Consider the following 14131-nt stretch of genomic DNA (forward strand, 5'->3'; position numbering starts at 1 on the left):
GGCAACCCAGCTACTGATGCTCAGTGGCCATTATCCAATTATAAGTCCTTTTTGGCTCAGAATTCAATGGTTATTGCTTTCAATGTGTTAAATAGCCACCAGCACTGAGCGTGGCAAGGGAACAGACCTCACTACGGTCTGTGGCAAAGTCCCACGGATCATCTCCTCCTCTTGTCCTTCAGTCTTAAAGCTCTTTGCAATATTGCTTGTATTTTGTCATTTGCAATAGCTTTGCTGTTTCAGAGGTGACCAGGGGGCAGTGGGGGCCTGGCCTCTTCCCTCTTCTGCTCTGTCCAGCTGATTGGTATCAGCCAGAGGTGGGGCGTCCTGTTTATGTCCCCGAGCAGGACTGGGAGTGCTGGCCTGTCCCAGCGGCACCAGCACTGTCCCTGGTGCCAGGAGTGCTGCCGTGGGGCTCCTCGGAGCACTGAGACTGGGATGTTTGGCCGAGCTGCATTGCATTGTATTTACAGTGTCTTTTGGGGTTTCTCCCGGTCACCAACTGTGACCGGGGAAATATTTTTATTGCTCCTCTGCTGCATAACTTGGCTTCTGTTTTCTTGTTGTTGTTTTTTTCCTCCTGCCTTTGTAGCTGTTGGCTGTGGCCAGGGCCAAGTCACGGGGCAGGATGTGCTGCTTCTCTGGAGGTACAGACATGTGAATAAATTCCACAGTTTTCAGGAAATTTTCCGGGCATGGTAAGGTGATGATCCGTATTGCCAGAGTTGTTAGCATGGCTCCTGTCACAGCCCTGCCCTGTACCTCTTCATCCCCTTCCAACCCCCTGGCCCTGGGGGCTGCCAAGGACCAGTGCTCCTCCCAGAGTGTGTGTCAGAGGTTTTTGATGGCACAGATGAGGGTTGTTTGCTCTGCAGAGTGGCTCTGGGCATGTTTAGTTTGCACACACAGCTCCACGTGAGCATTTTCAACCCCCTTTGCCAACTGCCAGCTGTATGCATCATCATGACCAGGCTCTTGCTCCCTCGAATCAGCCTCCCTGATCCAGTCACACCAACAGCTCTGGGGGACTTTTTGAGGACCTGCTTTGCAGGTCAAGAAACAACCCCTTGTTGCAGCTCTCTGGGGGAAGGGGCTGATCAGGTCTGGGCAGCCATGCCCAGCAAGAGGCCAATGCTGACCCTTCCTCATCTCCCATAAGTGGGGTCTCTTGGCCCTGTATGTGCCCACAGCTGTAGAGGTGGCAGTGTCTCTGCTTGGACCTCTGTTCTGTTTAACTTCCCTGCCTCTATGGAGCATGGGTTTAATCCCCTGCTCTACTGCCAAGAGCATCGTGGTGCTCCTCCAGATACAGATATGTATCTTCCTGCGTCTTCCTGCTCCCTGACCTGCCCCTGAAGGCCCAGTTGGGTGCCTGTAATGGTCCTCTCAGGTCTCTTCTGCAACCCTTGGGGGACTGTGGGATTCTGTCATGACTGCCACCTGCCATGGGCACCTCACAGTGAGTGCGGTGAATCTCTAGTCCTTGTTTGTGTACCTGAAATAATGTTTTCTTCTCTCCTACAGGAGTTATTCAGATAAAGCCCAAGGTGAGATTATGCACGAGATTTGACCACACAGAGGCTTCACAAATGCACAAAGTCCAGATGAGAGTTGCATCTGATGCAAATGAAGGAAAGCTCTGATGAAGAGCAGACAGTGAGCAACCATATTTTTTATGGGTATACATCTTAAGGTTATAATGTTAGAACTATCTCCTACTGATCCAAATAGAGATCACATGCGTGAATCAGCCATGGGAAATACTGTGAGGAATGCTTTTTTCCTCCAGGTCTTTGGACCTCCTCCAATGCCAGCCTAATGGATGGTGGTTTGGTTTTGATTAGGTTTTCATGTGTTTCTGTACCTCAGCATGTGTCCTGAGCCTGGAGCTGGGCTGCATTTTGCACCTGCTGAAAGGGGTGCATATCCATGTCCACAGTAAGTCAGTTCAAGGAAATTTCACTAATGGTGGGTTTAGGAAGCAACTTTATTCTCAGGAATTTTCATGCAGATCTGAGGGCTTTTTGCCAGCCTTGTTTTCCTGATGGCTTAAAATCCATGCCCTGTGCTCAATAAGTGCATTTAATGTCTATGTAGAAGTCTGAGAGAAGAGTTCAAAGAAAGAAATACCATCAGTATGAGCAACCTGCCTGGTATGGGGGAGCTCAGAGACATGAGCAGAGAAAACACCATCTGGGAAATAAAGCAGTGAGCAATCCCATGGGGAGGCACATACACACACCTGTACCCACACTCACAACCTCAGCAGCAGCCTGACAATCTTCTTTTACACATCTTCTACAGCTGAGAAAGTGTCCAGGTAGAACTTGGAGATGCCTTGAACTGCATATTGCCTTGCAGGGAACAAGACTTGGGCGTGATGAAACTTTTCTGGGCTACATGCATTGGTTGGGCTTAAGTGTATCCATGAGTGCATCACACCTGTGGACACATGACACTCGTGAGTCCATCACATCTGCAAGCAGCCCAGTGTTATTTGTACTCCAACGGACCCATCAGAGTGATGGAGAAGAGAAGAGATGGGCTGGACACAGAAAATGGCTCTCCTGATCCCTGCTGCAGCCTCTTGGCCGTGCCGACATTTTTAATATGCCAACAAGTTTCCCATATATAGTATATTTCCCAGTCTGTGAGCCTGGATGAGCCCTCATTGCCTTCCCTCGAAGCAATAAAAGGCATTCATGAAGTTTCTGTGCTGAACTGTGGGAAAAGAACGGCAAGAAGCTGTGACCCCTGGGCAAGGGCATGCTTTGGAGACACCGTCATCGAAAAATCAACACATCAGCCCAGAAGGCCCACAGGCAGCTGATCTCCTCCTGCCTTATCAGAGAGAGAGCTCCTCTGGATGCTAGGGCAGCAGCCACCGGACATTTTTGAGATATTTATTCTATTCAGTGTTGATATTGAAGTCAATATGATAACTAAAAATAACAGTTAAAAAAAATACACTGCAGCTATTTGTTCCCGAGTTGTTATGTTTATCCATACCAGCTCGGCTTTCCATTTAGGCAGGCTTGTAGTCCCAGATGTTCAGTCATTTTCAGCAACATGGTCATATCCCAGAAGATTTAGCCTGCTGGAGCAACTATATTAAACACGCCTGTAATTTTCCACTGTAACTGGAAGTCTGTGTTCTTCTGGGGTGAGCAACTGCTGACCGGACGGGCCCCATGCACATACAGCCCCAAGCCCTCTCTGGGCCCTCACTGTGGCAGGAGGGCACACCACTTCTGCAGCCCAACAGGGCTTAGTCTGGGATGGAGGAGGACCCTGTCAGTAGCACCTCCTGGGAGGCAGGGAACATGCCACTGGGGATCCCTGGCCAGCTGCTGCTGCAGGGACAGGTGGGACTGGGGCTGCAGGTGGCTTCTCTCCTGTGCATCCTTGCACTCAGAGCCTGTAGGCATGGTTAGTGTCTGTTGAGGTGGTCCAAAGAGAAAAATGGTCTTTTACAGAGTAACAGGAGAGCTTCTCTAACAAATTTTGTCTGACGGTCCCACTCTGCCTGTGACAGGTGATCAGTCAGAGGTTGGACCCAATGATCTTAGAGGTCTTTTACAACCTAATTGATTCCGTGATATCCAGCTCATCCACTTCTTCCAGCCAAAATCCCCTCACAGAAATCTCTCATTGATAGATTTGCCCTACGGAAGCTGATCCTTTTCCTCTGTAAAACCATCAGTGCCCAGCTCCAGGGTTGGGACAGGAGTCAGGCAAGGTGCCATAAACAGTGTCTGCTGCCAGAGCCATCCTGGTTTCCTACAGTGCTCAAGCTGGCTGGGACTGTGGGCATGCATCCTCCAGCTTTCACAAAACCACGTGAATCAACTAGTCACTGCAAATGTATTTTTGATGGCATTAAAATAAAATGAAGCTAAAAATATCTCAAGCAGGTAAACCCACAAAGTTTCAGATCAAAACGGAGCTATCGGAGACTTAGTCTCCAACTGCTTCCACAGGAAGAGCCTTTCCCTGTCCTCTGCTCCTCCAGAGAGGTGGGTGCTGCCACAGCAGGGTGCCCTGGCAGTCACTGATTAACCACCCGCCCGGGGAGCTGCTGCTCACGCTGCAGGTTACGCCTTGACCCCCTGACCACTGCCTTCTGATGCTTGACTTCACTCTGCACTGTTTTTATAGACCTTTGCTACAGCAGTGGTTTTCCACAGCCTTTTGTTTTCCCTTTACGGTTTCAAATCTAGGGAGCAAGCCTGATTTCTGCCATCTTCCACTTGCTTTTTATAAGTACCTGCTCTGCAGCTTGGCTACCAAGCCTGTGTGGAGGCATGGATCTGGCCAGCTTTGAAAATACTTAGGTACAATTCCCATTCTTATGAGAAGGGCTTATAAACCTCCCAGAATTAAGAGGTGAAATGGGCTTTTTGTGAGACATCATGCTCCTTTGTTTTTACTATGTTACCCCTGGCTTAGAGAGGAAAATATCCCCCATGGCAGCATCTCCTCAACCAGTGTGATCTTTGCTGTGGCCTTTAGTGCAGGCATGACAACCCTGCTGCCAATGGCATAAGCAGTAACAGGAGAAGAAGATGTTGAAATCATTTTATATTTATTACATACATGAGATACAAAAACAAATTACCAAAATAGTATCATTTTTCTGTGAGTCCACAGGACCTTGAAAGAAAAATACATACAGAAAGTGGATTGATAGATTCGTGACTTTTCTGGTGTTGTATGTCTTCCTTTTCTTTGCCCTCACACTCATGAACAAAATATACTCTATGCAATGTGCTTTAAAGATGCTTTACAGAAAAGATATATTTTAGTGCTGAAAACTGCAGTAAACTGTGCAATATTTCAAACTGGTGTTAATGAGAAAGTATAATGGTCATATATATTGCAAACAATAACACAGAAGAAAACAAATAAAACGTTCAGCTTTAAATACTAACATAAAAATAAAATAAACTCCAGGCCCACCATGAATCACTGGCTTATGATATGTGAATGCAAGTCCTTTCCATTTTCCACATCCACTCCTTTCCCTGCAGAGTTTTTCTCCTCTGGCAGTTGCATTTTTATCTCAAAGTCTCTTTTCCTCACACTGTTTGCGAAGTCTTGCTGGAGTCCTGCCCACGGGGTCCAAGTGCTGGTCTGAAGCTGGGACTTCAGTGCAAATACTTTATCTTTCAGATTGCATCCTCAGATATTCTGAGTGGCCAGTGCCAGGCTGGCCATTCCCTTTATACCGTTAACGCCGTCCAACTGGGGGGGGGTATCTTCAGGAGTGCTTCTGTTTCAGGGTTTTTTTTCATGTGCCACCTCCAAACTCTTCTTTCCCCAACACAATTAGACTTCCCGCACTGTGAAGTGGCAGGTAGTAAAGTGCTTTATACAATGAAATATTTACACTAGGGTTAGGTTCATTTTTTAACACTTCAAGGACAAAAGCTCAGAGATGCTGCACCCTCTGGCACTGGCTCTTCTCTGCAACTGTGCAGTGGGTGGTGAGTTGGTCTCTGCGCTGCATCACGCTTGTGCCCAGGCAGAGGGATTCAATTCACTCCAGCAGCTCTGTCCTCACCAGCACCAGCAGAGAATCTAGCCCCCACAAACCATCAGCAGGGCGAACAGGTTAAAAGCAAGTGGCACCCAATTATCTTTAAGAGGTGCCATGTCCTAACCTGTGAGGGGGTGTTTCTAAAGAGTGGTTGTCATTGCCATGCTGCTGCCACTGCCTACCTGATGCTGTGGCCATTGCCTTCCCCACAGCATCCTCTGGGAGCCTCTGGAAGTCACTCAGGATCCATGCTGGTGGCACTGGCAGTGACGTTTGGCTTCTCAGCAGTAGCTCTTCTATGGTGGCAATTCAGTCTTGGGTAATTAGTGGCTTCATAGGAGTTGCTCCAACACTGCACTGGAGCGAGACGAGCATCCACCCTTCCTTTTGTTTCCCTCAACATAACGATGAGCTGGGCTCAGGTGAGCCCCGACAAGGAAGCTACAGTCAAGTGAATGAACATTGGCCAGAAAGGGTTAAATTAGACAGCGCCTACAACTCTGAATGCCTTGCTACATGTTTTGGCACTATTTTCTTACATTCCAGTTTTCACCCTAGAGGTCTTCTCTCCGTGAAGGCTGTTGCATTTTGTGCACAAAGAAACGCCCTAGGCAGTCACACACCTCTAGTTGCAGTCTCTTTTCAAAATCTCCAAGACCTTTCTTCCGAGAGCTGACTTCCACTGATGGACAAAACTTTTCATGTTGACAATGAGTCTGCCCGTTCGGACGTCCTCGTGTCCTGCCACAAGATACTCCAAGCCTGCAAACCAGCAAAGCTGTCAGAGTCTGCACAGTACTATGCTTAAGAGCCCTATTGAGCTGTAAAGTTAGCCTGAATATTTAGTCCCAGGTAAAAAAAAACACTGATACAAAGAAATATTGATACATATTGATTTTCATGTATCTGTATATCTATAGCTCTATCTGTATCTATGGAAAAACAACACCTGTGGCTTTCTTTCAGAGAGATGCAGTATACAAAGTGTGATTTCGTTAGCTTCTAAGGGTAAATGGAAGCTGAGCTGTGGGGGCTGCACTATGTGTTTTTATATTACATTATGCTTTTACCTTCATTCGGCAGACATCTACCTCACCTCTTTCTGAATATACCTGGGCCTGGAAATTGGCCAGTTCATCAAATTCCAATAATGGAACAGTACAGCATGTCCCAGTGCCTGGTGTATTGCTCAAAGTGGCCAGTGCCCCCTTGGAGACAAAGGCACACCAGACTGTGATGAAAGGCAACAGTAGATTTGCCAGCACAAGCATCCTAGAAGAGCCTGAAGGGGTGGCAGCCACCCTGGAAAGAGCTGCGCTAATTTCTGCTGTGGCCAGATGTTTTAGAGACATGACAGCAAGATCTGATGAAGCCTCATCTGGTGTCCAGAAGCAGCTAGAAAGGGCTGGAGTGTATCCCTGCAGTGCCCTGCTGCAGGGCTCTCCCAGGCATCCAGGTCTGCACTTGGCTTTCAGGGCATGACTCAAAAAAAGTGCTTAGAACCAGGTATTAACTGCTAAGCAGGGAGACAGAGTGAAGCCTTTGGCTTGACTTAGCTAAAGAAACACTGCCACAGATCCAAACAACCTAAATGGGCCATAAATGTGCCATAAATGGGGATAATAAGGAAGCTCTCTGCCAGGGCCAGCATCCCACTGCAGCACACTTAGGGTACAGCCAGCATTAGAGCCCTCCTGTACCCTTTCCTTTTTGCACTGGTCTGGGGAGCACAACATGGAGGTGCAAACTAGCCTGGGGAGATGGGTGGCCCCCAGTGCTCTCAGTCATCCCACTCCATCCTGGGCACAGTGGGGAATCTGCTAATGTTTTCCTGGGTTCTCATTTTCCAGTTCAGAATAAAGGGATGTTGTCTCCTAGAAAAAGGTCAAGCATGTTGTTGTGTTTTTTAAATTCAATACAATTTGTCATCACCTGATTTTTTGGGCACACACATCCTCTCTTCTGCCAAATAAACACAGGATATGTGTATGGCAGCATCACCTTTTGCAAGACACTAATTTTGGCCATGTCAGTCTTGCTGTTATAAACATCACCTTTCAAGGGCTCCTAAATTTATCTCTCGTGAGAGAGAAATGTGGTATGCACACTTGAGAGCAAGCAAATTTTGCTGCAGATGCTGATTGTGTAGGGCTTTCTAGATTTTCAACCTGATGCTACAGAAGAGTAAAACTGAAATGAATCCAGTGACTGAGATGCCACAAGCCAGGACTTGAGGCTATGCATTTTACCCTGCGTTGCTGGCAGACAGCATCCTGCTTCTCTGTGTCTGTGCTTGGCAGAGCCAAGAAAGGGAAGGGCTTGTGTTCTCTTGCAAATGACTGAGACCTTTAAACCTTTCAACTCAGTGTGCCCCCAGAAGTCCAATCTGCCTCTGTGGGTGTGTATGGAGGGGAAGATATGCAAGAGTGGTGAATATCCCCTTGCAGGAACTTAAGCACGTTTATCATCTGAAAACAGCCCATGGAGAGTTGATAAATGCTTGGAGTTTTTATTTCTTGCAGGAGTCTTTAAGAACTTACTCTCCTTTTGGTATCCCTTTACTTTCCATGAAACAGAATAAAAACGTGTCTTATATTTGATCTCCTCTATGTTTTGGAGAAATGTGATCTACTTTATAGCTTTATGTCAGAAAGTTGTTTTATGTCAGCCTGACTTTTCATCCAGCTGTTGTTGGTTCATTCATCTGGAGGTCATAAACTCTTACTCTGACAGAGGGTTAAATCTGCTAATATTGTATTGCCAACCACTCAGAAATGAATGGGGTAGCTAAAGAAAATAATGAGCATTTAAACAATATGTGGAATCCTTTTTCCCCCCTTTGAAATTATTGAAGCTCAAAGATGCACTCAATTGATGTTTCCAAGTTTCCTATTAGCACCAAACTTCACAACTTTTCAATATGAAGGCTGAGACTAATTTGTACTCATGGGACCAGCAGCTTCATTTCAAGACAATACCAAGCTTTGCAGTGCACATCATGAAAGCTGGCAAGGGAGTAACACCTGACATGTCAGACACCTGGATTATCCCTAAAGACAGTTGTATCTCCACCCTTCTGTTCTGTCCAAGAGATCTTAATTGATTCTGTGACTACTGCTGTCTTTTCATCTGTCTGGGAAAATGAGTGAAGCCCCTCTGAAGTTAGTGGAGGGGCAAAGCTGAGTGCCAGCTGCAGGGCTGCCCTGCATGCTTGGTTTCAGACAGTTTCCATAGCATTCCCCCAGGATCATATTAAGGCAGCTGCACCTGGGCTTTCTTGCTTGTGTTTCCATTGCATATAGAAAAAAACCCAGCTATATCTATTTGACTGTAGATTTATGGCATTCTACCAATACCCAGAGTCTGACTGCACTTAAACAGTAGAGCCCTGCCTAATCCTGCTGATTCATCTAACCTTTGCACATGACAAGACTTCCTAGCCACAGCTGCACTATCACAACAGCTTGCCTTCAAACTGACAGTCACTCTGGTGGAGAAGAAAGCAGACTGCAAACATCTCAGTGAATAACCCTTCTGCATGATCCAGCCTCACAGACAGCCCTTTCCCCACAAAGGAAGTCCCTAGTGCTGCACGTGTAAGGAACATCTCAGCACCAAAGCCAATGCTTCGATCGCTGATTTCCAAGTGGTGTATACATCTTATGGAAAGAAAACCCTTTATCTGAATTAGCTGGTAACTATTGGTTTATCTTGGAGCTGTAAAGAAAGGTGTGTCAGCTGGAGCTTACTTTTGCTCTGTGGAAGAAAACCCTGAATCTGCATGTCTTTTTCCATACCAGAGACAGAACCACCATTGGTTATACTCCATTTCAGTGAAAGATGAGAAAAAACTGTGGAGCTCTCCTCCCACTGCATAAGAGAATTTCATCCAAATCTCATAGATGCAAATTAGTGTAACTTTCAAATAGACATCTTCCCTTACATTTACATTAGAACTTCAGTATAATATCATGACTCAAATTAGATTTAAATGTGTTTTTATGGATTCAAATTAGCTTTAGCTTTGAAGGCTATGTCATGTAATCCCTCCTTCCCTCTGGAAACAGACTGAGACTGGTAAAACTGCTACATAAAGAGAATCGTGTGCTTCGAAGTCTATAGGACGAACCAAGTTTTCCTCTACAGAATTACAATTTGATGGAAATTGCTGTTGGAATCCAAGTGATGCAACGTAGGTGTTGGAATGAAGTCTGTGTAAATGTGGTAGGGATATACTGCTCAGGGAGTCAAACCTACCAGGATTGAGGATGGGACAAGTGCAGCCTCTGTTAGTCCAGGACTCAGGGTAGAGTGTCCTCTTGCCTTGGAGGATCTTCAGCTTTGTAGATTTCAAGACTTTCTTGATCTTCACATTGACTTCTGCATGAGAGCCTTTGTCATGAGCTGACAAGATCTTTGTCTTGATCACTGGGAAGACAGGAATTCAAAACAACAATATACAAACTATTTACAGTGGTCTCTTTTCTGGTCTAAATGCAGGTGTATGGGTGAAGCAGTGAGGACAACTGCTTCATTACAGTGGAGTTTTGTGGAGGAATGGCTATGCGAAAAGGGACATGATTTCCTTGGAGCTGCCAACCCAGCTTGTAGTGTGGTGTAAGGCCTACAGCAGCTGTGACTGAGCCTTGAACCTGCTGATAAGGAGCAAGCTCTGCCTGGCAGAGCTGGCTCTGACCGGCTCTGAGTCCGGTGTCAACAAGTTCCCTGGAATTCCTGAGAACATCCTGGAATGTGGACAGACACCTGCTTGCTCCAATCATAAGTTTGCCCTGGACACTGGGACAAGGGCAATAAACCAATCATGTATCCGCTGTGTTCGTGTACTCTGTGTGAATATCTATATGTATCTTGTAAGCACTAAGAATAAAGGAGAACGACCATACTCATATTGAGACTCATCGTTACTCCAGGTCCGGATCCCACTCCAACAGAGTTTGGCCAATGCTCCTTGCTAGGGAGCCATGGATCAATGCAGCTGCCAGGGAAGCACATATATCCCCATACCTATGGGCAGAAATACTGCTAGTTGGTTTGACCAAGGCCCCTGGACCTGCCACATGGGCAGCAGAAGAGGTATAGTGACCTGATTTTCACAGATTATGTGGGTCCCATTTTCCCCCAGAGCTCAGCAAAAAAATTGGGTTCCTTGGCACTTTTGGAAATCAGTGGGAAAGCCTTGGATTTAGGGATGGACCTGGAGGCTTTGCTGGCCTTGGCCCAGGTAGCCAAGGCCATAGGCAGGGATTTGAGGAGCTGCCCTCATCTCATCATGTTGCCAGTCCTCCTGCTTTGTAGAACTGTCAAATCCAAATACAGTGGAGGAGACTGAGATGTTGGTGGGGCCTGGGGCAAATCATGGAGTATTTTGAGCTCGCAGATACCCACAGGCACACTCCCTACACCTGGCATTCCACTGCTGAGCCCTTGTGTGGTAGAGACTCAGGGCTCAGTTCCTCCACCCGACGGTGCTGATGCCTACCCTGGTAGATATCTCCATATGGTGGTGCTCTGTTCAGCGCCACATGTTAGAAAGCTCAGGGCACCATCTCACAGTATGGCCTCATGCAGCTCATGATGAGTCCCATCATTTATCCATCTCCCTGGTTTAGCTCACACCTTTGCATGTTGAGTGATGAAAGGGTGGGAAGCCTGAGTGCACTTTAGATAAGATTTATGAACTTGGGGGTTTTGTGACTTTTTTTTAAATTTCTTATCTTCTGCAAGATTAAACATAGTCATTATTGTGGCCGGGAAGGAAAGCAAAGCAGAATCAGATTTTTTCCTAGTTTCACTAAGCCAGGGCTGTATTTCAACAAGTGGCAGCCCCTTGAACTCCCCTATGTGGGTTGCTCCACAGCCTGCAGTGGTATGGGTTATCTCTCTGTGCATTTTGAACTTCAGTGTGAGATGAAACAGGTGCAAGAGCCCCTTGTGAAGGAAGGGAGTGCTGCACAGAGCATTCCTTGCTCTGCTGCAGTATGAAGGAGGCAGTTCACTGGCACCAGAGAGGTCTTGGGAAACAAGGTGTCTCCTCTCATTCATTTAGATCCAAGAGACACATAGACAATATACATCATACCATTGCAATAGCCGAGCTTTGTTGACAGGGGGAAGTTCCCAGTGGCTGCCAATCATTGTCTCCATCTAGTGTCTTCTGTGGCGATCACTGTTCCTCCTTACATGCAGTGTCATTCAGACATAGTGATTTCTGGACCACGATTGGGGCACTTGGTCTACAGACAGAGTTTCAGTGACCCATTTTTGGTAACAGTACTTTACAGTCTGTCCTGGACCTAGAAAAGCTCCCAGGGACACTTCTAGCTCTTGTCCTCCCATGAAGGTGAAGTGCCTTGAGGGGAAGCTGTGCGAGGAGTGGCTGAGGTCACTTGGTCTGTTCAGCCTCAAGAGGAGATCTCATTGCTGTATACAACTTCCTCACGAAAGGAAGTGGAGGGGCAGGCACTGACCCCTTCTGTCTGGCAAACTGTGACAGGACCTGAGGGAATAATCTGAAGTTGTGTCAGAGGAGGTTTAGGTTGGATATTAGAAAATGGCTCTTCACCCAGAGGGTGGTTGGGCGCCAGAACAGCTTCCCAGGGAAGTGGTCACAGCACCAAGCCTGACAGAGTTCAAGAGGCGTTTGGACAATGCTCTCAGGTACATGGTGTGATTATTTAGGTTGTCCTGTGCCGGGCCACGAGTTGGACTAGATGATCCTCAAGGGTGCCTTCCAGCTCTGATTATTCTGTAATTCTGTGATTTTGGTACAAGGGTGTTTTGGTAGGAAGAGAGATGGGTAACAGAGCAAGACACTTCACCCGCTTTGACCTGGCACCATGATAGCTATATGTTTTGGAAAGGTCAGAGATCTGCCCTTACACTAAGTAGTGTATGGGTTTGCCAGGATGGAGCAGTTCACACAGTAACACCTCTCATGCTTTACATACACTCTTGCAGTGCCTTGCAGCACCTCTCTTTACAGCCCCCTCACCCACAACTCACCATAGGTGTACTTCATCCCGCAGAAGACCTTGGGATTCCCTAAAACTTGCTCTTTACATTCACATTTACCTGGGGAAAGAGAAGGAAGCAAATGGCCGTAGATTGTACTTAAAAGACAGGAGCATTTGCAAGCAGAGCCCAGGACCTGCCAGAAGCTTTTCAAGTGGTCCCCACGCCCCGTGCAAAAAAAAGCAATTTACAACTATTTTCAGATCCAGACTGAATATACAATCTTAGTCCAAGGGCAACTATTCCTTGTTTACAACTAGAAGAGAAACAAAGGCCTTATTATTTTGCCTTGGGATGCAAATAACATGCATATCTTTCCCAGTGGTATTTTCCACACCGTAATGTACCAGACAAAATTTTAAAAGGAAATGTTGCAGAAGTTAAGGCAGATTAATGACTTCCGTGATCTTAGAACAAAGAGTAACATGATATACTTATTTACGTTTAAAATGAAGTCGCCCAGACAAATGATGGAGCTTTCCCCACAATTAACTCAATTATTGTATCTTTGAGATTTTATCATGCTGCCCTCTGAAAATGGAGGAAATTACGTTTTCCTGCTTGTATGCAGTGATTGTAAGGGAGAAAAGTTGATGCTGCGCCAACCTGCCTTGCACCAACCTCACATAGCACCCACCTCCTCCATGCTGGGGACACAGGAGGGAAACAACCTCCCCAGCTGAACCTGAAATGCTAGACCGTCTTGAATAGCATCATAAGCTGCAACTGATGCCAAAATTGTTGTGGGCATCAGAGAAATAAATTCTGAGTTAGAAATTTTCTAACTACCTGCCAGTAAAGTGGCAAACCTCACCCTTCAAACAAAGTTGCTGGTTTGTTCAACATGTCATAGCTCCAGTGAATACAATGAAAATGATGGTCAAGTAAAACATGAGGGTATTCAGCCTTGATATTCAGAGCTAGGACTGCAAATCTTGCCTTACCAACAGCTAATGCTGGGTGCAGGCTTTCAGCATGGTGCATCTGCCTAAAGGGTTTGCAAGTCCTTGCATTGATGGGATGAGCCATGAAGATTCCTCCGGCTCTTGGAGGGGAACGAGGTCATCACATGGACATTCCTCCATATGTTAGTGGGGGAGTGGTCATCCCCTCTTGCAATTGCCAGGGTGCTAACTACAAGCTGGTGCAGAAGACTTTATCTGCACTGCCTGCTGGTGGGAGGTATGGGGCAGGTGAAACACGTGCAAAGCCGCAGTCCTACCAGAGTGCCGGAGTGCTGAGAAGCCCTGCTCATCCTCCCAGACCCAGGTGGGCTCGCTGTCGTTGAGCACTGCCTGGAAAGGAGGTGCTTCATTGTGCCAGGTCACATCTGAGCTGTTGAGGGGAAAGTGAGATAGTCATCCTTCCACCTGGAGCCAGCGGAAAGCAGGGCCACCACTGACCCATCCTCTGGGCACAATGTGACTGCCTGTCTTGATGATGTTAAATGCAATAGACAGTTTGGAAAGTGAACAGGCTGAATGTTGTCAGAGTGGGTCATGAATCCATTTTGGGTTTAAAATACATTATACCACAAATATCCCCAGTGTGGTAAAAAGA

At 46.6% G+C, this 14131-nt stretch overlaps 1 protein-coding gene across 1 annotated transcript; it reads right to left on the minus strand.

The window, feature by feature from the left end:
• Positions 1-5671: 5671 nt before the first annotated feature.
• Positions 5672-13906, minus strand: LOC103797141 (netrin-4-like; the record flags this gene model as incomplete). The annotated part of the gene is made up of 4 exons (XM_009069337.1): positions 5672-6301; positions 9797-9967; positions 12563-12631; positions 13794-13906. Coding segments are annotated over 4 exons (490 nt in total), but the record flags the coding sequence as incomplete, so codon positions are not given.
• Between the last annotated feature and the right edge of the window lie 225 nt (positions 13907-14131).

This window comes from Acanthisitta chloris, unplaced genomic scaffold (assembly GCF_000695815.1).
Source record: "Acanthisitta chloris isolate BGI_N310 unplaced genomic scaffold, ASM69581v1 scaffold30262, whole genome shotgun sequence".
In the NCBI taxonomy this organism is placed as follows: Eukaryota; Metazoa; Chordata; class Aves; order Passeriformes; family Acanthisittidae; genus Acanthisitta; species Acanthisitta chloris.